The sequence below is a fragment of the Tachysurus vachellii genome, chromosome 14, assembly GCF_030014155.1.
Source record: "Tachysurus vachellii isolate PV-2020 chromosome 14, HZAU_Pvac_v1, whole genome shotgun sequence".
Taxonomy (NCBI): domain Eukaryota; kingdom Metazoa; phylum Chordata; class Actinopteri; order Siluriformes; family Bagridae; genus Tachysurus; species Tachysurus vachellii.
In genome coordinates, this window is record NC_083473.1 from 6,720,972 (window position 1) to 6,745,971 (window position 25,000).

The 25,000-nt window shown below is 38.4% G+C and overlaps 3 protein-coding genes across 8 annotated transcripts in view; 1 reads left to right on the forward strand and 2 right to left on the reverse strand.

Moving 5' to 3' along the window:
• Positions 1-3,383, reverse strand: part of zgc:110843 (uncharacterized protein LOC541492 homolog) — a 4,601-nt gene extending 1,218 nt beyond the window's left edge. Inside the window, exons 1-2 of one of the 2 annotated variants that reach the window (XM_060887073.1) lie at positions 3,230-3,383; positions 509-681 (exon numbers count right to left, since the gene is read on the reverse strand). In XM_060887073.1, coding sequence (XP_060743056.1) covers positions 509-681; positions 3,230-3,293 — 237 coding nt within the window. In that variant the 5' untranslated portion in view covers positions 3,294-3,383. Of the gene's footprint in view, positions 1-508; positions 712-3,229 lie in introns of both variants that reach the window. The other variant, XM_060887072.1, reaches the window with a different exon arrangement.
• A 1,932-nt stretch (positions 3,384-5,315) lies between these two features.
• ube2d2 (ubiquitin-conjugating enzyme E2D 2 (UBC4/5 homolog, yeast)) lies at positions 5,316-17,100 on the reverse strand. Its single transcript, XM_060886347.1, has 7 exons — positions 16,827-17,100; positions 12,142-12,205; positions 11,255-11,286; positions 11,063-11,140; positions 10,531-10,636; positions 7,841-7,934; positions 5,316-6,552 (listed from the first exon to the last, which is right to left on the reverse strand). The coding sequence occupies exons 1-7, from the start codon at positions 16,848-16,850 to the stop codon at positions 6,507-6,509; spliced, it is 444 nt and encodes a 147-aa protein (XP_060742330.1). The 5' UTR covers positions 16,851-17,100; the 3' UTR covers positions 5,316-6,506.
• A 2,996-nt stretch (positions 17,101-20,096) lies between these two features.
• ppp3cb (protein phosphatase 3, catalytic subunit, beta isozyme) overlaps positions 20,097-25,000 on the forward strand; it is a 55,654-nt gene continuing 50,750 nt past the window's right edge. For 4 of the 5 annotated variants that reach the window (XM_060887391.1, XM_060887394.1, XM_060887392.1 and 1 more), the window contains exon 1: positions 20,097-20,492. In XM_060887391.1, coding sequence (XP_060743374.1) covers positions 20,438-20,492 — 55 coding nt within the window. In that variant the 5' untranslated portion in view covers positions 20,097-20,437. Of the gene's footprint in view, positions 20,493-20,738; positions 21,066-25,000 lie in introns of all 5 variants that reach the window. The other variant, XM_060887393.1, reaches the window with a different exon arrangement.

Below are 25,000 nucleotides of genomic sequence, written 5' to 3' on the forward strand. Positions count from 1 at the left end.
ATCAGGTCCTGGACCTTCTTAAAAACAGACCCCTGGTAGTCAGCGTGGGCCAGTAAGTTTACATCCATCACCATCACTTAGAGCACTGGAGTTCCTCAAGCTTGTGTCCTGAGCTCTGGGCTCTACTCTCTCTACACACATACTCACGTGTCCTAGCACAGTTAGACTTCTATTGTCAAGTTCACTGACCACACAGTGGTTATGGGCCTCAACACTTCAACTTAAACTCCTCAGTGAGTTTACTGACTCACGTAAACCTGCTTCTCTGCTGCAGAGAGTAGTGCGCTTGTCTGAGCGGATTTCCTGGACCTGCGCTACGCTCATCTAGACCTGGCGATGCAGCACCAGAGCGGCTAAAATCGCCATGGACTCCACCCACATCTATAACTGTCTGTTCAGATTGCTTGAGAGTTAAAACTGAGAAACTCAGAAGGAGCCTCTTCCCTCATGCCATCAGACACCTCATGGAAATAAATATAAATCTCGACCAAACCTACACATCACCCACCTTCTTGGACCTCCAGCAGCGGCAGTAGACGGCCTTCTTGCCAAGATCCTCGATATCAAAGCTGTGCACCACCTTGGTGTTGTCCTTGTCGACCTCCAGGTTCACCTTCCCTTTGGAGTCACTCCGGCTGCTGAGGTACCTGGTGAGCAGGTATGTTCCCACAGCTGCGGCCACTGCAACAGGAACCGCGATGGTCAGGTGATCTGAAAACGTACACACCGGGAGGCCTCACATATTCATGCAAGAAGCCAACCATAAACTATCAAAGCTTCTGATCTATTACATATTTATCATGTTGTTATGAAATGTATGAAAAGAGCAGGTCAAGTATCCTCAGAGAAGAAGAACGTGTCTGTATTTGGTCACACAGCAATTCAACTCAGTCCAATATACTCTCTGGCTCTTAATGTATCATGTTGTCTTCCTGAACATCAGTGAATGTTAACACCTGTTGTAATAGTTGTGTACGAGTCCCTCAGATGTCCTCAGTGTAAACAGAAAAATCTCAACACCCTAAAACATCCTATATGCTGTTGGGAATGGCATATATTGTATTTTATGCAACAGATGCTGGAAAACCAAACAATGTGCAAGAACAACAGAGGGTGGTTTACCTGCTCGGGACAAACAAGGGACTCATGAAGAACAATTACAAACCATTAAAACAGTCTTTAGATCAACCAGGAAACAACAAACGGGATTAAGTTTACATCCCCCTCAAATCATTTAACGTAACCACTGACATGCTTTTCCATCACAGCGTCAGGGTTACTGGCATAGACTTGAATAGCTTCCACTTCTCCATCTGAAAAAGAGGTTTTTATTCCATTTACTTGTCACTTTAGCCTTTGTGACCTTTGCCTTATGGGCATCACCAAAAAAATAAATAAATCAAGACAGTTAGGAGACCCAGAAATTTCTGGGTATTTTGTTGCCATTCATAGACGAGGTGGAAGAAAACTTGCGTAAAGCCGTGAGAAATTTTTAATTCGGTTTGGCTTATGCAACATTTACACACGACTTTACTAAAGGATCGATAAACGAGGTTTGATTGTTACTGGTAATGATACCTGTTGTTCTTCTTCAGGGTCTTGTTTGAATGTCTGCTCTAGAGATGGCTGTGTGTAAAAATCCCAAGCGATAAGCAGTTTCTGAAATACTCAAAACAACCACTTAAAACCATGCGGCAATCACTGAGATCACCGTTTTCCTTCATTCTGACGTCTGATGTGAAGCTTACATGTATCACCTGAATGACACCTGTATGATTTATGCAATCATGCTGCCATCTTTGCACATTTATATTTCGATTTGCACATTTATCCACTGTACATACAACTGCCTTTAATATCCACTGTACATACAACTGCCTTTAATATCCACTGTACATACAACTGCCTTTATTATCCACTGTACATACAACTGCCTTTAATATCCACTGTACATACAACTGCCTTTAATATCCACTGTACATACAACTGCCTTTAATATCCACTGTACATACAACTGCCTTTAATATCCACTGTACATACAACTGCCTTTAATATCCAATGTACATACAACTGCCTTTAATATGTTGGCTTTGTAGAAGCCAACATTCTGTTTTCCTATTTAAGCTTAGACAAAAATTTATAAAATTTAATGCGGCCTAGAGCTTTTGAGCCACATGCACCAGATTCGGATATGTTGTAGACCCTGGTCTGATGTTTGTTGCTCTTACTTTTCTAAGCGATCCGAGTACCGGTACTTCCGGTACCGGGTCTCAAAATGGCCTTTTTTCCCCATAGACTCCCATTATAAACTTTGGAGGTTTATATCTCGGCAAGCTTTCGAACTATCTACACCAAACTCGGCCAGCTCCTTTAGTGTGATACTCTGAACAAAGGTTTACATTGGTGTACCGACTGGCCTTTCGGTTCTGCTGCAGCCCCGCCCCCAAAATATGCAAAATCAAAAAGCTTTTTACAACATGGACATGTGACATATCAAAAACACTCCAGAACAATAATGGGAACTTCCTGACGTGTATTCTGATGACGTCACGTGACGTCACGTGAAAATCAAAAATTAGCACAACATGGATAAGTGACACATCAAAACAATCAGCCCAATGTGGGGAACTTCCTCAGGAGTATTTGGATGATGTCACATGATTGTCTCCGCTTACCTCCAAATGTTTTGGCAACCTAGCTTTCTGTCCACTTGCCTCCAAAAGCAACACTACCCCTTATGTCCACTTGCCTCCAAAAAGCACCTCGAATACTTGCATCGTCAAAGCCAACATCAAAGTTTGTCGCGACGAACTTTACACATCTAGTTATATATGTGTTCATGCCTTATCAATGCCATTTTGTTTTTACACTGTGGAGCTTCTGTACTAGAACAAATTCCTCGCATGTGAAAACATACATGGCAATAAAGACCTTTCTGATTGTGATATGATTGGTTGGTTGGTTTATTGCGTGAATGTACAGGTATATTGGTGTGTGTAATATATATATATATATATATATATATATTTATATATATATATATATATATATATATATATATATGCAAATATACTTTTTATTTCATTAATATTCAACATAGTCATAATAAAAGGAAAACATTGTAAATTACAAACATTATTAACGCTTATAGCTGTTTGTAAAATTGCCTGCTGGTTAGCTGTTGGCTCTGAGCTGAGATACAGGTACACTAAAGTAAAACACAACTCGCCTTTAGAGACCCGGAGTCCAGAGATAATCCCCGGTTTGATTATTCCTGAAGCTTGTAGCGACATTTTGTTTCCTTGCACGCTTGTTCACTTCAAGGACGCGTGACTTCTTCCTTCCTTCCTGAGAGAACGTAAACACACCAAACTGACCAATCACATGAAAGCTTGACATGACTAACCGTCGTCATGGAGTTTCTATCCAATCAGCTAACGGCTTCACACCAGTTTCTGCTTTTGAATCGAATGTATGGGCGGGGCTTACTGTAGCCAAGGTGATTTTTTTTTGTTGTTGTTTTTATTTCCTCTTGAATTCTTGAGAGGATTATTAACTTGTCATTCATTTTTTATAAATGATAGTGCAGTTAAATCTGAAAACATTGATTCATTTTCTGTGACAGCAGCTAAATGTATAGTATAGTGTTGTTTATGTCTGTTTCTGAGAGCCACAAACAGATGAAACCAAAATCATTGTGTGTGTCAACATCAACACACTTGGCCAATAAAACTGATTCTGAAAACATTGATTCATTTTCTTTGACAGCAGTTTTTGATCCTAGCCATGACTGTTTATTATTAATGCGCTCATTTTTACACACTACTCACACAGGGACTCCATTATATAATACGAAGGAGTCTGCAGTGTTAGAGCTTTGTAAACAGTAAGATTTCCGGTAGGATAAAGACTGTACTAGATGGAAATAAAGTTTACATTAAAATCCTGATGCTTGCACTTAAGATCTTGTCAAAACCCTATATAAATGAAACTCTGATTACAGCTGAACCAGTTCTTCTCAACATTTCCTCATGACCTCTCAGGAAGTTTTTCCTTGCCACCGTTGCATCTGCAAATCTGTCTGGATTTCCATAAGGCTGCTTTGTGGAAATGTGATATAAATACGCAGCACTTTCAACAATGGCTGTGTTGTCTGGTTAAATGTTGAGAGAGAGAGAAAGAGAGAGAGAGAGAGAGAGAGAAAGAGAAAAAAAGAGAGTGTGAGTCATGCAACAAGTGTTCATAGTTGATGGGAGAAGCTTAACTTCATTCATTCATTCATTCATCTTCTACCGCTTATCCGAACTACCTCGGGTCACGGGGAGCCTGTGCCCATCTCAGGCGTCATCGGGCATCAAGGCAGGATACACCCTGGACGGAGTGCCAACCCATCGCAGGGCACACACACACTCATTCGATCACGCAATCACACACTATGGACAATTTTCCAGACATGCCAATCAACCTACCATGCATGTCTTTGGACCAGGGGAGGAAACCGGAGTACCCGGAGGAAACCCCCGAGGCACGGGGAGAACATGCAAACTCCACACACACAAAGCGGAGACGGGAATCGAACCCCGACCCTGGAGGTGTGAGGCGAACGTGCTAACCACTAAGCTACCGTGCCCCCCTTTTTTTCAAATTATTACTAGAAATAAAAAAAAAGAAATATCAAGTCAACTCAGTGGAAACACATAAAAGTTCTGAACCAGCAGCATTAAGACTATGCAATTTATTCAAGTGTATACCACTTTTAACCAATTGCATAGTCTTAATGCAGCTTTACAGAAGTATAGAAAAAGAATACAAGTTTGAACGTTTAAAATTAAATTACATGAACAAAAAAGGAGGTGACGGTGGTGAGGAAAAATTCCAAGATGGTATGAGGAAGAAACCTTAAAAGGAACCATAGACAGAAATGAACTTCATCCTTATCTTTTGGATGTTCTAAAGGAAACATAACTAGAAACAGTTTAAAAAGCCCCAAAACAGTTTAATAACATCTCTGCAAAACACTAATCATTTGTTACAAGCGCACCAGTGTGGATTATTTCCCTACAACAGGACCATCCAAACTGGTTTATTTACACTGTACCAGAGCTGTCAGGAAGCCGTTATAGCTCATGTGCTTTGCAAACTGTTTTAAATATTTTTTAATTAATTTCAAATATAAGCATTGTAAAATGATGGCCTACAATATGGTGTATGGGGGTAGTAAGGGGGGGGGGGGGTGCAAACTGATATGGTACAATAGGAAAAAAACATTTTAGGATGCATAAGGAAAGAAAAGAACAACCACAAACATCCCATGATCAGACTTTAGTAATCATTTTATTACACAGTTTTAATCAACACACAAAGCTCAAAGAGCCTGTCAGGAAATTAAATATACAGAAGTTTGTCTGTGAGGAGTTTGTGTCCTCTCACCCAGGGACCCAATCAAGTCTGTCTCAGCCATGTTAGCATCTAATTCATCAAGAGCAAGGGGGGAAATAATGCAGCTAAAAGTGGAACTAAGAGTTACAAGAGGGTGGTAGAGGAAAAAAAAAAAAAAAAAAAAAAAACCTAAACACCTGCTTATCTAAGACTGTTTTTTTTTTTTTTTTTTTTTGATAAACCGGTCCAAAATCCTCCATAGGTGTGAATGAATGAGTAGTTGCTCGTGGCTGAGGGAAGGGGTAGAGACAGTCTTGGTTATGGCAAATGGAGAAGAAAACAAAACAAAAAAAAAATATATATTCATAATATTCAAGTCCATTACAATGATTCACAAGAGAGGACCCAAACGATCTGACATTGTTCCATTAATAAGCTGCTATGATTCTAAATGAACTCCTTATAGATTTTTATACAAAAAAAGATCACCAGCATATACCCCTCCCCTCCCCTGCCACATAGGGGGAGGAAGAAAAAAAAAAACTTTCCTGATCAATATACAGTTTGAAACCCAGGAAATAAAAATAAATGAGAGGAAAAATAAAGAGTAAATCTCCACTACAACACAAAATAGAAATGAGTATGGCCCTCCCTCCCCAGTGTTTAAAAACAAGGAATGGTTTTTTTTTTCTCCCCTCCCCGGAGCTGTGGACATTTTTTGACTGCAAAAAAAATTTTTTTTTTTAAAAATAAAAAAAGGGAATCTGGCTGACCCTAAGCAGCAGGCAAGTCACCACAGCAATGGAGACGCTAAAGCAAAGATGCTGAGTGCAGGGTGTTCAGGAAGATGACCGTGATGGTGGGATTAAGCTGGAGTTGGACTGAAAGTCTGAAAGTATGTACACCATGGCTATGAGGGGGTGGGGTAGATGGAGGGGAATGGGGCAGGTGCTCTGGTGTGGCTTAAAGAAAGCACTCCAATGGAAACCAACAAGATTTTTTCTTAATCTTTTTTTTTTTTCTTTCTATCTCTTAAACTTTCAAATCTCCCCCTAACCTTAAGACGGAGAGGTGTAATTTTTTTAAATTTTTTTTTTTTGTTTCCCGCCATGATTACAACTCCAAAACTACATTGCATACTTTTGTGTCCATTCCCGAGCTATTCTGTTGTACCTGAAAAGAGAGAACACAAAGAAACAAATGTTAAAAACCAACACCACAAATGAATTCCTCATTTTCTCATGGCTGTTTTTTTAAAAACACATGAGCCAGCCATCTGATGGTGAGGGAACAAAAAGCAAATGCTAAAGTGTAGATAACGAACAACGTTTTCGAATGCGAGTGACTCTGTGAACTTATATACTCACTGTCCTGGTTGCGGATCGCTTTCACTTTCAGTAGCATTCTAAAGTCTTTAGATCTCAGCCAACACAGGAAAGACTGTCTCGTGGTTTTGCCCTGACAAAACTACTGATGCATATCTGTTACCATCTTGTGCAGGCACATCTTTATGTATTTGAACCATTAAATTTTGACCGACAATCAAATTACGGGTGTATGTGAATCCCCCATTTTAACAGTATCAAGTCAAAATACAAAGCAACTCATATGGTGAGGTTTTCCATGAGAAGGTGGTTATTTATGGAAGAAGTCTCCAGTGTCTGTGCTTTGTAACAATCGGATGTCGCTCATTTTTGGCATGGAAGAGAAATGATTGTCTTCATGAAGTGCTGTTATAGGAAATTGCTCCAGTAATATATTCAGCAAGTGAGTATTTCTTCTTGCTAAACTCAAAGCAGTCTATCACTTAATCGTGTGTCACGTCACTTTAAAAAAAAAAAAAAAAGAAAGAAAAGAAAAAAAAAAAAAAAAAGGGGGAAGTCGTGGCCTAATGGTTAGAGAGTCTGACTCCTAACACTAAGGTTGTGGGTTCGAGTCTCAGGCCAGCCATGACTGAGGTGCCCTTGAGCAAGGCGCCGAACCCGCCCCCAATTGCTCCTCGGGCGCCACAGCATAAATGGCTGCCCACTGCTCCGGGTGTGTGTTCACGGTGTGTGTTTGTTCACTGCAGTGTGTGTGCAGTTTGGATGGGTTAAACACAGAACAAATTCTGAGTATGGGTCACCGTACTTAGCTGTACGTCATGTCACTTTTATTACTAATAACTACCGGATTAAAAATTTACACATCATCTTCAAACTTCTTTTCCTGCCAATGAAAATCTAGGATCTGACAAAACATTCAGAAAAAAGGCTTTGAAACTTTAAGTAAATTAAAATAAACCGTCCCAGCTACACCAATATCTCTCACACGCGAGCACTCAGAAAGAAGCAGATTTTATTATGTATAATAATTTACACAAATCCCCAAGATTTAGAGTTCATCCATTCCCAGTGGAGCAAAAAAAAGTTCACAGCTTAGACTTTTATAATAAAAGTGGCAAATGTCCCGAGAGACTCACTTTTCCCTGTCAGTCTTGTAGATGCGGGCAATCTCGGGTACTAAGGGGTCGTCCGGATTGGGGTCACACAGCAGAGAGCAGATAGACAACAGGACTGTGGATCAAAACAAAATAAAAATTATAACAACGATTTAAAAAAAAAAATAAAAAATCTCTCTCTGTATCTCTCCTTTAAACACACACACACACAAACTGTATACTTCACCTGGCATTTAAACCATTTTTATTAAGCCTGCTTGAGTATGTTCCTGAGTATGTATGTTTTATTGATACAGAGAGCGAACTGTGACCTCGCTTCATCAATATAACGTAAATTTTCCCCCTCCATGCAAATATATTACTTTAAACTGATAGAAATCGTTTGAAAATAGTATACATCATTTTATCATCCTTACTAAAACAGGCTGAGAGGGGATTTGCCTGGCAAAATCCTTGTTAAACTACTGATGCATGCTTCACCGAGGACAAAGAGGGCTTTTGATAATCATGCACAATTTTTAAAAAAAAGGAGACGAAATAAATTAGTCAGTAAGTTCTACAAATCTTTTGTTAGCTTAATAATTCACATAAAAAAAAAAAAATAGCATTCATATAAAAGATCTTGTTTTAACATTTAATAAGGTTACAGTAATAAAGACCGGGCATTTCCAAGAAAGTATTGCCCACAACTTTGCCTTTTTAAAACCCTTGTGTCAGGGTTGAACTTTAGCCCATATGCCAATTAAAAAGTTAGCATCAGATAAACAACATCCAAACAAGTCAATCTCAGTTTTACACAGAAAAGCTCCTGGATATGACTGAGGAAGTCTAAACAAGTATACGCTTTTCTTCTCTCCAAGACTCAGCAACAGGTTACAGCAACTGACTTCTTTTTTTTAAGTAATTATTTACATGGGTGAAAATCTCATCACATCCCATTATCAGAGCTGTGTCTATAAATAGTGTTATTTATTTCACTATGTGCATCTGATGTAAATCTGTAATTCTACCAATAGTTTTTTGGTTTTTTATTTTAACATTGAAAACATTTGCTCTACACACTGTAGGCTGATCGCAAGCTCTGTCTTCTTTTTGAAGTAAATAAACTACATTTTAAAAAAAAAATCTTAAAAAAAATATGTAAATGGTGTTTATTGAAAACGCTGTACCATGTGAATACATAGGAAAACATTTTTGTCTTGTAGAATCTGGGACGAGAAAACCGACATACACAAATAGTTAAGTATATTTAGTCATGTGGCCCATTCAACTCAAAATAAACATGATGGTGGACAATGTTGTACTGCTGTTGTGCCAGATATCCAGTTTGGTCACCTTGTAGAACCTTCAGACTGTAATTTTTCAACTCGCACATATTTGACCATCAAATGTTTTTTCTCAACATTTTTGCAAAGAGTCAGATTTACTCCTGTGCCGTAAATTTTTTATTTTTTTTTTTTAAATACTTGAACGTGCCAGTGTAGTCGATAGAAATTGAAAACAAAACCAACAAAAACATTTTTTTTTTAGATCGAAAAGAAACGGTGAATATAGACCCTGTTATTTCATAATTATACCTAGTCTGGCTGAATTCTCAAATCTGATTGGTCCAAATGCATCATTGCTCTGTAATTGCACGCCTCGGTCTATAGATCAGGCAGGTACATGAACGGCGTATCGGCATATTAACACATTTGTAACGTGTTATTGTTGATATTTTAACACAAGGACCTCATAATCAAAGACTAACAATAAATGTTTAAAAAGAAGAAAGAATGGCGTTTGTTAGAAGCTTATTATTATTTAACTTTTATGGAGTCCTGGGAATGTCTGTTTATTATGGCTAGAACATTATTCTGGACAGGAACTAATTTAAAAATGAAACCGAATCATAAAGCATTCAAATACACAACATAAAAGCTGCCTGGCAAAATGCTGTGGAATAAGTGGAACACCACACTATTACACAAAAAAAAAATCTCACACTCCACTTTGCGTCATGCTGCATCACCCGACCCTGACAAGCACACGTGACCTTGGTCCCTACAGCATTTTACAGCATGGCTTCTTTCAAAAACTTTTTGGTGGAGACTTAAATATTTTTATTTATTTTTTTCTGCAAAAACAAGATTCTTCTTTAAAACTCTGACCAGTAAAGACACATGGAATTGCTTTGTTATGGCTGTACTCATGTGTGATACACATCGATCTCAGATGCCTTTGGCTGAACGTGTCTTGTGATGACGGCACGTGAAAAGTCTCGGCGCGATAGTCATTAAGATGGCAATTTCCACTGAATATCATTTTGATTTTTATTTGTAAACACAAACTCCTAAAGGGACTGAATCTTCCTTACTTCATTTCTTAGTAATAGAACAGCTGTATGAAAGCAATCACACTGGCACTGTGCTGTTCTTCTGTGATTCCCTGTGGCACATGATCTGTACTGATACTCAGTAAACCTGCTGTGCTGAGATTGATTTATTAAATTTAAAATGCTCTTCTGCTCTGTGTGCAGAAAGTTCTTCATTCTTTATATTTACTGATTTAAACCTCTCAGGCTCCGATAGAAACAAAGAGGTACTTTACGCAAATTGATAACCGAGTCGGTCTAGATGTAGTCAGTGTAAAAATGAATAAAATATATAAATAAAGATCTGCTTCGGTTGTTTTTTCCTGTTATTTACAGGATAACGCTTGCGTGTGTGTACCTTTGGAAATGGTGAGCGCAGGGGACCACTGAGACCGGAGAATATCCAGACAGATGCTGCCATTGCTGTTGATATTTGGGTGGTAAATTCTTGTGGTAAATGCAACCTAAAAAAGGTACAGAAGGGGGGGGAAATAGACAAAACAAAACAAAAAACACCCACATAGATGATTAGTAAATTAAAAAAAAAAAACTAACTTAAAAAAAAGAAAAAACATTACAGTAACAGCTCTATTCATAATCTATCAGCAAGAATCCCAGAAACTAAAAAACTCTTGATCACAATCTGAAGTTTTAACATATGGCTATGTAAGTTGTCGAAAGCAGCCGGACGTGACGGATGGATTTTCAAAGACAACGTCATGTTCATTTGGTTTTTGTTATTGAAGGGAAAAAAAAAAAGAAAAGAGAGCGAGCTCATTTGAATGAGGATATGTTGAAAAGCACTTCCTCATTGTGGCCTCACAGAGACTATTCAGCAGCGTGTAACACCACACACTCAGCAAGTGATTTCCAGAAGGAAAGAAACTGACCTTTGGCGGTTTGAAGGGGTAATCTGTGGGGAAGTGAATGGTCAAAAAGAACACGCCACCCTGATAAGGACTGTCATTCTGTAGAAAAAGAGGAAAATGTGTACATGTAAATACATACACACACAAATGACGGATTATGATTGTGCAATGACAAAATCCTGGACTGCAAAACAAAACTGAAAATGTACTTACTGGTCCCATTATTGTGGCCTGCCAGTGAAACACTGCATGAGAAAAAAATGACAAGAATGTGAATTCAAATGGGAGTCAAAAAGGCCAAAAGGTTTATTCAAACAAAATTCGCTTATAATTAACAAAGCCATATATGCAAATGTGTCAGACAGAACTGCTGTGACAAAACCTGAACACCAAGGACATGTCAGAGAAGGAAAATCCTACTCGTAACTTTACACTGCTAATGAGAAGTGTAACATGTTAAGCTCCAGCCAGGATGACACACCCAGAATTGGAGGATATCAGGACATTAAGCTGAACGGTGGTGGGAATCTTCCCACCACCGTTCAGTGAATCAAATTGACCACCTTCCTAATTCAGTGAATCAAACTGAATCATGATTCGATTTTACATCACTGCTTACAAAAAAAAAAAAAAAAAAAAAAAAAAAAAACCATCACAATTATTTCTCCAACCACTAACCCACTGTCAATCCAGGGCCTAAAAGGATTAGCTCAGAAAACAGGTTGAAAAACTTAAACATTTACTTAGAATCCCCAACATTTGTATACGTCAAATAATTTTATACATCAAAAAAAAGATTTCACATTGTATTACACATTACTTTTGTAAAGAGTTGAACGAAACATTACGCTTGACAGATAAAAACCTGACATTAGAACAAGCCGTGAAGGATGCTGATAATGGAACGACTATCGCTATACTGCCTAGTCGCAGCATGCACCTCATTGACAAGTTTGTTTAGAGGCAGAGCAGCTGTGCACATGCACCACGCCAAAGTCTTAACAGATACGAAACACGGATGGAACAAACTCTACTTTCCATGTAAAGTCTGGTTGAAAAAGTGACTAAGACAAGGTTAGAGATAACCGACTGGTACTTACTGTCATCCCCTACTGGTCCTGCTGAGCACTGGGCAGGGGGATCACGGCCCAAATCGTGCAGCTCCTTCAACACAAACACAGACACACACACCCTTAACTTCTTAAATAGTTCATTCATAATGCAGAGGAAGTTTCAGCAAAGAGGCAGACACAAAGAAAGTCTAGCGTCACCATCAACTTAATTTAACATGAAGTTTTTTTAACTGAGTGTTCTGACATTCATCCCACTGTATAATATAATAACTACACCACATTGGATTTGTTGAGTGTGATGCTTCTGAACACTTTTATATAACTAGTATGCTTTAGATGTGCTAATAGACGCCAGGTCACAGTGCCTTATATTCCTCGTGTTTTCTGTATTTAAACCCCCCTCAAAAACCCCACACTGCTGTGTAAGCAAAAACATTCACCATACGTAACACAAGGCCTCAGGCTTTTCACATTTACAAAAGCTTTAAACATATGCATCTATGTATATATTAACAAAGCCATATATGCAAATGTGTCAGACAGAACTGCATGCATAAAACAAAACACGTTAAAAACATCTTATAAAACAAGCATGCAGTGATGATTTTCTGGATATACTGGATTTGGAATAACAAATCCAGTATATCAGCAGTACATTTAAAAAACTGATCTGTTGGCTACAACTTTATAAAAACCTACTTTAATTAAGGAAACATATGATTGAATATTAACTCTTTTTTAAACCACCTTCTTGTAATCTGGTTTGAATAACATTTGCAGGCGACACAAAATATATACACAGTGGTTATCAGAGCATATCTATGCTACACAATACGCATCAGGACAGATGGGTGGCTAAAAAAAAAAAAGAAAAAAAAAAAAGAAATTACATTTCCCATTTTTAGTGTTTTAACAAATATGAATTCTGAATAGTGAAAATAAAACCATGTTGATTATCTGTGCACTCCAGAGAACCCGGGCTTTCTGTAGGACCGGGAGAACTGCTGCTGTGTGTTAAGGGTGACGTGTTTACATCAGTGCTGAGCAATGTGATGGTAATTCTGTAATGAAATGTTAAGGTCTCTTATCCTTTTCTGATGTTTATTTAAAAGGCAAAAAAAGCAGTACTGAATCTTTAAGATGATTTAACGTTAACTGTCAACCACGACATCAAGTTTATGTTTTGTGTGTTCAAACTTTCAGCTGACCTGTATGTATATGTACACACACACACACACACACACAACATTAAACCACCTGCTTAATATTTTGTAGGTCCCTCTTGTGCCACCAAAACAGCTCTGAACAATTAAGTCATTGGACTCAAAGATCTCAGAGTGAGTTGTGGTACACAGCAACAGGAGGTTAACAGAAGATCCTTGGAGTCCTACAAGTTGACAAGGCGGGGCCTCTGTGGATCAGATTTTTGTGTCCACCATGCCAACAAATGTTCAGTAAACGGGGGTCAGCATGAAAACTGATTGGTCTGTGGGTATTTAGGCCCAAACACAGCATTGTTCTGACACCTTCTAAACAGAGCCGGCATGAACATTTACCAATTTGTGCTACAGCTGCTCTTCTGTAGAATCGTACCAGAAGGGCTAGCCTTCACACCCATGCCCGTCAATGATGTGGCCATGACCCTTTCACTGGTTGTCCTTCCTGACCACTTTTGGTAAATTTGGACCCCAGCATATTGGAAAACCCCACAAGACCTGAGGTTCGGAGAAGCTATGAGCCAGTTGTCTAAGCATCACAATCTGACCCATGTCAAAGTCTCTTGCCTCTTTCTCCTGCGCCCACACAGGCACATCCCTAACTGTCTGGTTCTCTTACTGAATAATAATCCCCACACCTTGACAGGTGCCAATGTAACAAGATAATCAATGAGATTGACTTCACCTGTCAGTGGCTTTATTATAATGGCTGAAAGGTGTGTGGGGGCTGAATTAAGCAAGCCAGGTGTCCTCAGCTTTACCAATAAAGATGATGGCATGAGGCATCAATACAGATAGTTATTGGCCTAAATGCTTAAAAGCCTAAGTATCTAAAGTTCAATACTATAAAACAGGATAAACTCCCTTGCAAATTCCATGCAGTGATTTCAGTTTGTAATTCAACATGCTAACACAAGCATGTCAGTGTGTCTCATCAAGCAAATCTCTGCTAAAATCTAAAATCTCTTAAAATCAACTTGATAAGACATTATTTAAAATAATCTGGGTGTCTAAGCTGTTTATGGAAACTGAAGAGTAGAGATGTTGGTGTAAATAAATCTAAGTCAATTAACAGTCTTTTGCTTGACACCATGTATTTAAGATTACAGGATATATCTCCTAGTTTACAGTTCAAGGTGTTCCTGGGTGTTTAAACCATTTTGTCTACACGGTTATAAAATAGAACGATGACAACCTTTCTTTTTTTGACCGCTGCATGGTTTTTCTATCAGATATTACTGTAATCCGTATACTGAAAATTATCATGTCCACACAACACTTAACTACAGGTCGTGTTTCTACTCCTGAAAGGAAGCTCGGACAAGTTGTACCTTAAAATACAAAAATGGCACGAGGAAAAATCAGAGCGTGTGGTCTGAAAGGCTGGAAAGGAACAACTAGGATATGAACGCAGGATCATATCATATGTTCAGGTATGGGTTACAGAGGTGAACAATTGAACTGTTCAAAGTGGCTTTTTCCAAAGTACTGAATAAAACGTTGCTGTATTTGTGTCTATTACCATCTAATTTCTTTACTCCAGTGGTTCTTGCTACTTCTGTTTATTTGGTGGTCAAAAAATATAGAGAAAAAAAAAAAAAAAAAAAAAAAAAGACTGGGTTTGTCAACTTTCTGGACTCCCTATAAATCAACAACGGTTTCTACACCACAAACAGTGGACACAACGGTGCTGGAAACCCTTCGGCCTTGCCATCCGTTACTGCTGTAAACACGTCACGCTGATAGCATGTTTCTAACTTCATTACACGTAACTCCTATCCGACACGTCACACTCTTAACAAGAACTGAACCAAAACCATAATCTCTGGCTACTAAAATCAAAGCAAACCAGGGAAAACATGAACACGTTGGATTGCACTGATGTGAGAAAGCCAGATCACTTACAGACTAGCACGCTGTGCGGCGTCAACACCTTGCTGTCTCAAAAGTGACAATTTTCCTTTCAACCTGTCTGGGTGATAAATTCTGACAGTTTGAGATTTTAAAAAGAGAAAATTCTCAAATAAATAAAATAAGTCTCACTAAGAAACAAGAATAATTGGGTGACTGAGCTTTATGTCCTTGGAGAGTTTCTCCTTTTTATTATTTTTTAGTGACACTTCAAGACCAAGTCAATAAGCAGGCAAAATATTTTAGTCTTGACAGAGTAAAATATTGCTATTTAATATTGTGTTCTGTTTGTAAACTAAATTTGTACTCACGGTGTCCTGTGAATTAGTTGTGTGCTCCTGTGAGCAAAACTGTGTTGTCTACACAGTGAAGGCCTTAAGGTTAGTTTTCTCCTCAGTTGTTAATTACCGTAATACACGTAAGACAAACCGATAATATCGAACCAACCTGAACACCAAGAACTAACGCTAGTAAACTACAGGTTGTGTTTCTAACCTGACAGGACATTAGTTAGATCTCAAACTTGGAAACCGAAACAACAGGACGAGGTGAAAATAAATAGATCAACGTTTCTCTCTCACACACCAAGTGAAATCGAAAGAGACAGAAACAAAGATTAGAAGAAAAAAAACTTCAGATAAAAATGTAGGATCGGATATCAAAAGTGACTTAACAGTGATGTAGCTGAAGTAAAATCATCACCAGAACGGAAATTTCTCAGGTTAAACGTGAGGAAGAAGTTTAATTCAGGGTGTGAAGTTGAATATTTGTGATGTGAGTAAGCTTTTATAAGCCGCGTTGCATAAACTTTAGCATAACGTTAGCATGAACAGAAGCAGAAGGGTGAATAAGCTAAAGGGTGCCAAAACTTTCAGCACTGGGCTTATTGAATTAACATCAGATAAAACCGAGCATATAAAAGATTCCCAACGACACAGAAACCGACTGTAATCAGTACTTTAGCGCTGACGCCTTTACTAGTCAGCTAGTTGCTAAATTCCTGCTACGTTAGCAAGGAAAAAACTAGCCACCTAGCTAGCTGACTTAGCCGTCTCTTAGGGACGGAAATGTAATATTCGTGTAATATGTTGAGGTTTTATTCGTTAGCTAAAAGTCACGTTTTATGATTAGAAGGAACTTTAAAGCGGGCCTGGTGATTAGCGGAGCTAGTTAGCTTAGCAAAAGCACACAAGTCGTGCCGGCTAGTTTAGCTTTCAATAGATATCTATGCATCCATATATCTCTATATCTATCTATTTCCGATTGTTCGACTACGTAAACACGAATAACGCGTCGTTTATTATGTCTGTCAGCCTGATTATATATATAATTGTAATTTTTTTTATTAATAACAAGATTAGCTACACGACACCTAGCTAGCGAGCGTTACAACACGATGCGTTAGAGCGAAACTAGCCGGAGATCGGTTTATATTTTGTCTCGAGATGTTTATAAAAAAGGCGCCGTGTGAACATTTCTAAAACGTTTTTAAAGTCAAACATCACGTAGACACGACGTGAATCGACGTGGATGGGGTGAGAAAGTCGAAGTGCGAAACGGAGGCCTCACTTCCTTCCCCCTTACCTTATGAATTCTCTTCAGTGCCATTGTTGTGCTGCTGCTGTCAGTGAAAAGCGCACTCGGTTATTTGTCTTTTACAATCGTCTGTAAATTCTCCTTTCGATTCTGAGCGCCAGCCAACACCAGGCAAGGGTGAAGTCTTCTACCAAATGTGATCGGAGATGACGGAACCCGGTCGATGATGGGTTTTTTTAAAGGCGAAACTGAAAGGTATTATAGCAGCACTCAGAGTGAGTGAGTGAGCGAGAGAGAGAGAGAGGCTAAAACGCTCCTTCCTCCTGCAGCGGCCGCCGCGACCGAATCACACACATTATAGCCGCTCAAATGGGAACTCCTCCGCCTACGCGCTGCTCAAATTAGCGCCGTGTCGATCCTCTAGGGCACCACCTAGTCCGCATGATTACACTATGTCATCCACTAGGTAGTGCGCACATATAGGTGGCTTTATCTCTGTTTGACAGTTAGCCAGTTCTTAGGTAACTTAACCGCTGTAGAAATGAATGCAACTAGTTCAAGACTAGATCCAAAATGGCCGAATGTGCAGTTCCATGTACGTTAAAGATGTCGTATGCGTTTGAGCCAAAATGGCGTTCGTGCTTTCATCAGTCCCAGTTTATTCGACGGAGAGATAAATCGTGTTTAATGTATTCATTCGAATTGAGATAAAGGACAATTGGGAAAGCTTTACGGTTGTTGTTTTTATTCGGGGATGTGATATATTTATAGCCAAACAGTTAAACTACGATCTTCCGGTTTCCGGATTTTTCGCAGTTTCACGAAAACACCTCTTATGAGAAGTTGAGCCAAGGCGGAGGGATATCGTGAGTTTGTCGTATCGCGATACAAAGTGAGAATCTCGCCAAGGCTGGATGAAAGAGTAGGAGTTGCTTGGCTGAGCGCTTTATTTCTTAATCTAGTGTCCTTAATGAAAATGAGATAGGACGTGTTATCAGATTTGGGTCCATTAGGCATTACAAACACCCAATGTCATAAAAATACATCATTCACAGAGTCATAAAAGCACAATGGTCAGAATCAATCTGATGATTATTAGTATAGAGGCTCTGAGACAAATTTTACATTTACAATTCAATTTATTTGTTCAATTTATTCTATCAATCTCCCATTGTCTCAAAGCAGCTTTACAGAAGTATGAAAACAGAAGAGAGAGAAAGAAATAAATAGAAGAAGAAGAAGAAGAAGAAGAAATAAGGGTAACAATAAATAAATGAATATATACAAATTAAGTTTAAAATGAATTTAAAAATATTAACTTAAAATTTAAAATACTATATATCGATCCCTATCCCTATTGAGCAAGCCGGAAGCGACGGCAGCAATGAAAAACTCCCTGAGAGGACATGAGGAAGAAACCTTGAGAGGAACCAGTCTCTGAAGGAAACCCATCATCATTTGGGTGACACAGGACAGGAAATAGTGTAAATGTGTGTAAATAATGTCCTTAATACAACAGTTTATAATAGTGCAACCGAGAGCTCCTGAGGAACTAATGGGTCATCGTAAACTCCGAACTCAGTGCAGACCTGATTGCTGATTTCTGTATGATATTTACAGTATACTATCAATGATTTACATCACAGAAAGGATCCACTGTCATGTTTCTGTCTTAATAATCTCAAATGAAACCGTTGGGATTTTTTTTTGTGACTAAATAGATAAGGCATTCATCATATGGTATTATCAGTCATTAGGATATTAATGTGTGCAGTGTCTGGGTTTAATGATTTCTGCTTTATTCTGATCTGGGAAGCTCCACAAACTTAATGAATCATTATTGAATTATATGAATCATAATGAATCAGCTATTTCAATTATATCACTGTAGTGCTGTAAGTAGGTACTATGAGCAGCAAATACAGTAATTGACCTTTCTTTTGCACAAAATGAACAAATTCAGCTCATGTTCTTCAACCTGGCTATATTTCTTCAACAATGTATGATTTGCATTGGAAAATATCAACAATAATGCTTGACATCATTGATAGTGTACTGTAAATATCATATAGAATGGCAGATCAACAGACAGCCAGACAGTTGGATAGACCGGCAGACATACAGACAAATATACAGACAGAAATTAATCTGATTAATCTCACAATAAACATGGTACATAAAGATCTTACAAAGTATGCATGGTATCTCTCCTGTCAAACATTATCGATCAGATGTGGGGTATAAAAGAATTCATAAAACGTGATGAACATAGAATGAACAACAAACCATGGAACCCTCAACAAATAAAGCAGCACAGTGACATCTCCAATATATGGAAATCACAAAGTGTACAGCGTGATGAAATAAAAACTTACAGCAACATTAACGGTTTAGCATAGATATCTGACAAGTATTGATGGCTTTTGAGGGTGGCTTTATCAGAAAAACAAACTTAAGTCACCCCAAACCATGTGGCAAAATGTGGACTAATTCCAAAAGGTATAATAATTCCACAAAACTAAAAGGTGCAAAAATAGTAAAAGAATATCACCAGAAGAACAACATACCCATGGTGTAGCATGGTGGTGGAAGCATCATGATTTACAGCTGTTTTCTTCAGCCACAACTGGAGCAAATCACCAAAGGAATGGCTTAAACTAACAAAGATGGTTTTTTGAATCTCAGATATGAACACAACTAAAAACCTTTAAGGTGACCTAAAGCAGGTTGTGTGCAAGATATACTAGTGTAATCTGATGGATCTTGCATGTTTTTGCAAGAAAGAGTGGGACAATTTTGCCATGCTTATAGACTCCTACATAAAAAGACTGAGTGGTGTAATAAAATAAAAAGATGCTTCCTTAACAAGTATTAGTTTAGGGGTGTGTACACTTATACAACCAAGTTGTTAAATTTTATGTTTATGTTCATAATAAAAGTGGACATAAGACAAACCTACCATATTAACATTAACATTTATTGTAGATAGATGGATAGATAGATAGATAGATAGATAGATAGATAGATAGATAGATAGATAGATAGATAGATAGATAAATAGATAGATAGATAGATAGATAGATTAACTATAATAATAATTAACTAACAAATAAATGATAAACAATGGTATCAAATGACAGCAAATCTTTTTTCCAAAAATTATTATACATTTATTATGATATAAAATGGTGATGCACATAAGAATATACAGTTCAAGTAGAAGTTGAAGGAGGTATAATGGATTGAACCAGACACTAGGGAACCCCCTGCACACCGCTTCACGACCGTGTGCGTATCTTCCACTGGATGGCAGCACGTGATTGCACGGGATCGGCTTGTGTGGGCGTCCCTGCCTCCGCCATCATGCCGGGGTGGTGCAGAAACTCCGTGTCGAGGAAGCCGAGGAAAGCCCTAAGAGAGCGGAAGAGGTAGTCAGGAGACCCCGGTATCTTTCAGCATCCGTCTGTCCGTCCGTCCGTCCGTCAGTGCGCGCGCGCGCGTCTATTCCTGCGTGATCTTTGCGACAGAGCCGCGTCCGTGCGCCTCCCTACCCTACTTCATCCTCCTCCTCCTCCTCCTCCTCCTCCGGTGAACGGAGCGGTGCCGCACCGAGTGATGCTGCTGTGGCCCGCGCTTCCCTCCTAAAGCATCACAGCCCCATGAACATGTCCAACGCAGTCATGGGTCTAAACCCCACCGACAGGGTCATCAAATGTAAGTGCGTGCGCGCGCACATTTCAGCCGGATGTTTTTATTTTTTATTATTATTATTTGTGTGTGTGTGTATATGTGTGTGTGTGAGTGTGTGTGCGTGCGCCTTCGCGTCCCCATCTGTCATTAAACGATCAATTGCATCTACAAATTGTGGGCTCGGCTGTCTTTGTCATCACACATGCTCAAGCTTTACAAAAACGACCCCGATCTGCTTCTTATTCTTCTTATTCTTATTATTTGTTGCAGCATAACTATCGTGCTGTTATTCGGATCAGTGATGTGATGTTCCATGGACCATTTGCCGTCCGTTTTTGGCGCACCCTGATAGGCTGATAGGTTGGAGGCTGGAGGCTGGAGGCTGGCTAATGAGCTTCAGACCATCTTTCTGCTAGTGGTGAATGCGTGAATTGCTACAGAGAGGGAGAAAGAGAGAGATCTGTAGAGCTAGAGAGAGAGAAAGAAAGAGAAGGAGATAGAGAAGGAGATAGAGTGGGAGATCAGCATCATTTCATTCCAATGAAACCTTTTTCCTGGCCAGTTTGATGATGACAGCAGCCAAAGGACGACCTAAAGGTAGAACTGGTTAATCTTATCCATGTAATTTCCTTTTATTTCATTGCATTACAATCTTAGAGTAGCGCTTTTCACCGTACAGATCGATCTCAGGCTTTTTCTCGTGACCCTCTCGCTTATCCTGAGAGATGCTGTCTGACAGCTGATAGACTATGAGATGCTTGTGGGCTTGATATACAGAGGATATCCACCCTAGTTAAAGTCTAGTACCTTAAATAGGCTTCCTAATCATTCCTGTAGTGACATCAGCCAAAACAAAAATATCATAAAAATAGTCTAAGTACAGTTTCGGGAGTCTTACATGCCTTAGCTAGATATAATGAATATGTAACTGGATGTAATCTGCTTTGTTTTGCTCTGTGTGTGTGTATGAAATGCAGAGCTACACATTTTAACAAGCCTTTAAGTGCTCGCATTTTTGTCATATTGCCTGTGTTGAGTCACTGTAATGGAATTAGTCATTGGTAATATTAATATCATTATATTTAAAGAAGGCATTGTGGCATCGGGGAGGCTGTTGGCAGTCAACGAGCGGCCAGAAGGGAAACGAGAACGAAAGAGAGAGAGAGAGAAAGAGAGAGAGAGAAACAGGAGGGGTATCATTTGGAATCCACTCTAAATGGGCTATCCCTCACAGAGGGACCGTGGCCGACCAAAATAGTGCAGCAACATATGCTATTCAGCATGAAATAATCATATTATGGCATATGCTAGCTCTAAAATCTTTCTCCCGAAGCATTTTTAATGAAGATTACTATTACATGTCAGAGTGTTTACGATGAGCTCAATAAAATCCTGGCTGAATTCCATAAGACTGTGTCATAGCACGTTCTCCATGTCAGCACATACAATGACGACGGACCGGCAATTAATGTAAAAGACTTTAAATCAATCAGCAGATTTGCACTTTTGCAGAAAATAGTCTTACAAACAGTTACATTTTGCCATTTCCACTAAAATGTGTTTTTCAGTATTTATAAATATGGCATCCTTACTATGGTGACTGCATAGCGTTGCTCATGCTGCTTTTAAGAAGAAAAAAATAGCCTATTGTTGTCACGGTTTGCCTGGTGTTCGACACAGTGTATGTTTATGTGCAGCGTTAAACAAAACAAGCTTTTATACTGTAACATTACCTGAAACAACTACATTCTACCTGGAATAGCATCCTATTAGCTAACCAAATTTGGTGCTTGATCTTACTATTGTTTGTGTTCAGTTTGACACCAACAGGGCAGGATATGACTTTATTGCTTGGCCAGATCTTGGTCAACTTTTTTTTTTACCTTTGGCTATGTTGTAGGCTGTGCTAAACCTATGTATTTTGCTAACTTTACAAAGCAATTTTGATAAAGTTAGCAAATGTTAACTAGATTTTACAGTTTTAAGGCTGCTAGCAAAATAAGCTAATCTTACAAAATGTCAATTGTTGAAATGTTAGCTACCTTAATTTATTGTTAGCTTCAATTGTTGTCATGGGTCAGAAATGTCTAGGAGGCACAGGTTTTTCCAAAAATGATAAAATGTTTTGAAAGATAGAAAGAGGTTTAAGAAAGAAATTTAGATCGAACGGTTAGTACAACGACAACGTACTTCATTCATCAGCCAATGCTAATAAATACTAATAGGATACTGACACTGTGTGGTTATTTCTGTGGTATTTACCAAATCTGATGATCAAAAGATTTTTATCAAGTTTTGAGTTCATGAAATGAGGAACATTCAGTTTGCCTACAGCTTCTAAGGCTTTATTGTCATTAGTTTGTTGTATGGAATCTTTTTGAATTCACCAACATATTTGCATGAAACTTTGATATTCCTAATGATTTCATGTTGTTTTTATCATTACAGATCAACTGTATAAAACACCTATGAGTTCTACCTAGTTAATAATTTTCTATGTAGCTGAATTATTGTTTTCTGTTTTGCAGAATCTTTTAAAAATATTTTTTTTTTTCGGAGTGAAAAATTCTTTTTCCGCGTATTTGAGTGAAACATTGATAATCCTAATGATTTTGTGTTGTTTCTCAAACTCAGAATTTTCTTCAGATTGTCAGGAAATTAACAGGAAATATACTGGGTTAGTCTTCTTGTAGTGGAAGCTCACATTCATGAGCTGTTTAAGTATGGACCATTTCCATTTTTGTTCTTCCAATGGAGCGCTGAGGCTAATATTGCTAATATTAATTGTGCTTTCTTCACTGCCATTATAATTCAAAATATGTGCCTAAGTTGTTGCAGCAATATTAAGTTTTTAGTTCTTGCAATTAAAATGGAGTGTTGTCGGGAAAAATTATGATATTTTTATAAAATTATATTATTGAACACAAAGACCGAAAATAAACAGAAAGTACAGGGATGTTATTAATAGAAGGCTATAACGCTGCTGTGGCAAAGGGATGCATCAAATAATGCTCAGCTTGAGTGTGTAGGTCGTTGAATTTATATTTCTGTTTATGCGTCTTTCAGAAAGTGTTGTAAGTGTTTGGATTGTAAATGCATCAGTATTTACACCTTCCCTCTCTTCATTGTTTAAATGTTTTAAATTTGTGTAATCTTACAACCTGGAACTGAAATTGACTTTATTATCATTTTTGCCATTTGTTTGAAAAGATATGTATCTTTGACATATCTTTGCCTAATATTCCCATTCTCATTGTGACCTCTGTCAGATTCGTTGTTTAGATCTAACAGACTCTGAGACCTTTTGGGAACGTATGCATCTATCTATCTATCTATCTATCTATCTATCTATCTATCTATCTAGCTATCTATCTAGCTATCTATCTGTCTAAATTGTTAAGCTATAAAATGTGGAAAAGTGTAAGGGGGAGTGAATGTAAGGCACTGTGTTTGGAATACTGTATTCTGAGAGAGAGAGAGAGAGAGAGAGAGAGAGAGAGAGAATGTGTACTGCCATTGTCTCTTGACTACACATCATAGAAAAGCCTGTGCTGCCACCTGAACCAGCTTTCTAATGGGTAGATATGAAAAATGGAGTAAGACAATATGCGAAAAGGGAAGAGGATGAGAAGTGGAACAGACAGGGAATTATACTCGCGACATTGGATGGATGATACTATGCTCAAACATGGCAAATTCATTGTAACCAGAAACAATTTCTAAACCAGAACATTTCCTAAAATTTATATTTCCAACACAAATCTTTGTGTGCATGTCTCAGCTTCTCTAATCATGACACATAAACCTTTATGTTGATTGATAATTAGTATTGGTTGAGGTCATCTTGGCCTTACTGTTTCTGAATTTAGCATCACATTCCCTCCATTTCCTATTCTAATTATTTTTAAATGCCCCATAAACATTTATCATTTTGGTGTTTTAATACCGGAAAAAGTGTTTCAGCTGATAATAATTGAGATATTGGGTATTTTCAAGTCAATTCATGTTGCGTGTCTAACCAATCAACACTGGGAAGTATTACAGCTTGGCCGATTTATCAGTGGGGCAATAAAATAGACTGAATCCTTCCGAACACCATCACATGCTTCAGAAAAATGGTGATAAAGAGAAATGTCTGAAAGGTGTCCTTACAGAAGCAGATGACCTTGCAGGTCAGGTGGACTGAATGTACAGTAGTGTAAGTCTACACACCAGAGGATGTCACATACCTGCTTAATGCAGTGGTTAGCTAGTAGCCAGCAGATGGCATAACGACAGGCAGCTTTTTTTCTGCAGAGAAATCGTTAGTGTTAAGTCAAGCTAAGCACAGATTCCAACAGTGTAATTGAAAATCTGTTGGTTTAGTGTGTAGTTATCATTATGATACCTACCGAGCAAACAGATCAGTGGCCAATGCAGTCAACATTGGGCTGCACTACATTCTGCATCACCTTGACTGCCCAGGGACATACGCCCGGATTCTGTTTGTCGACTTCATTTCGGCTTTTAATACAATAATTCCGGAAATTCTC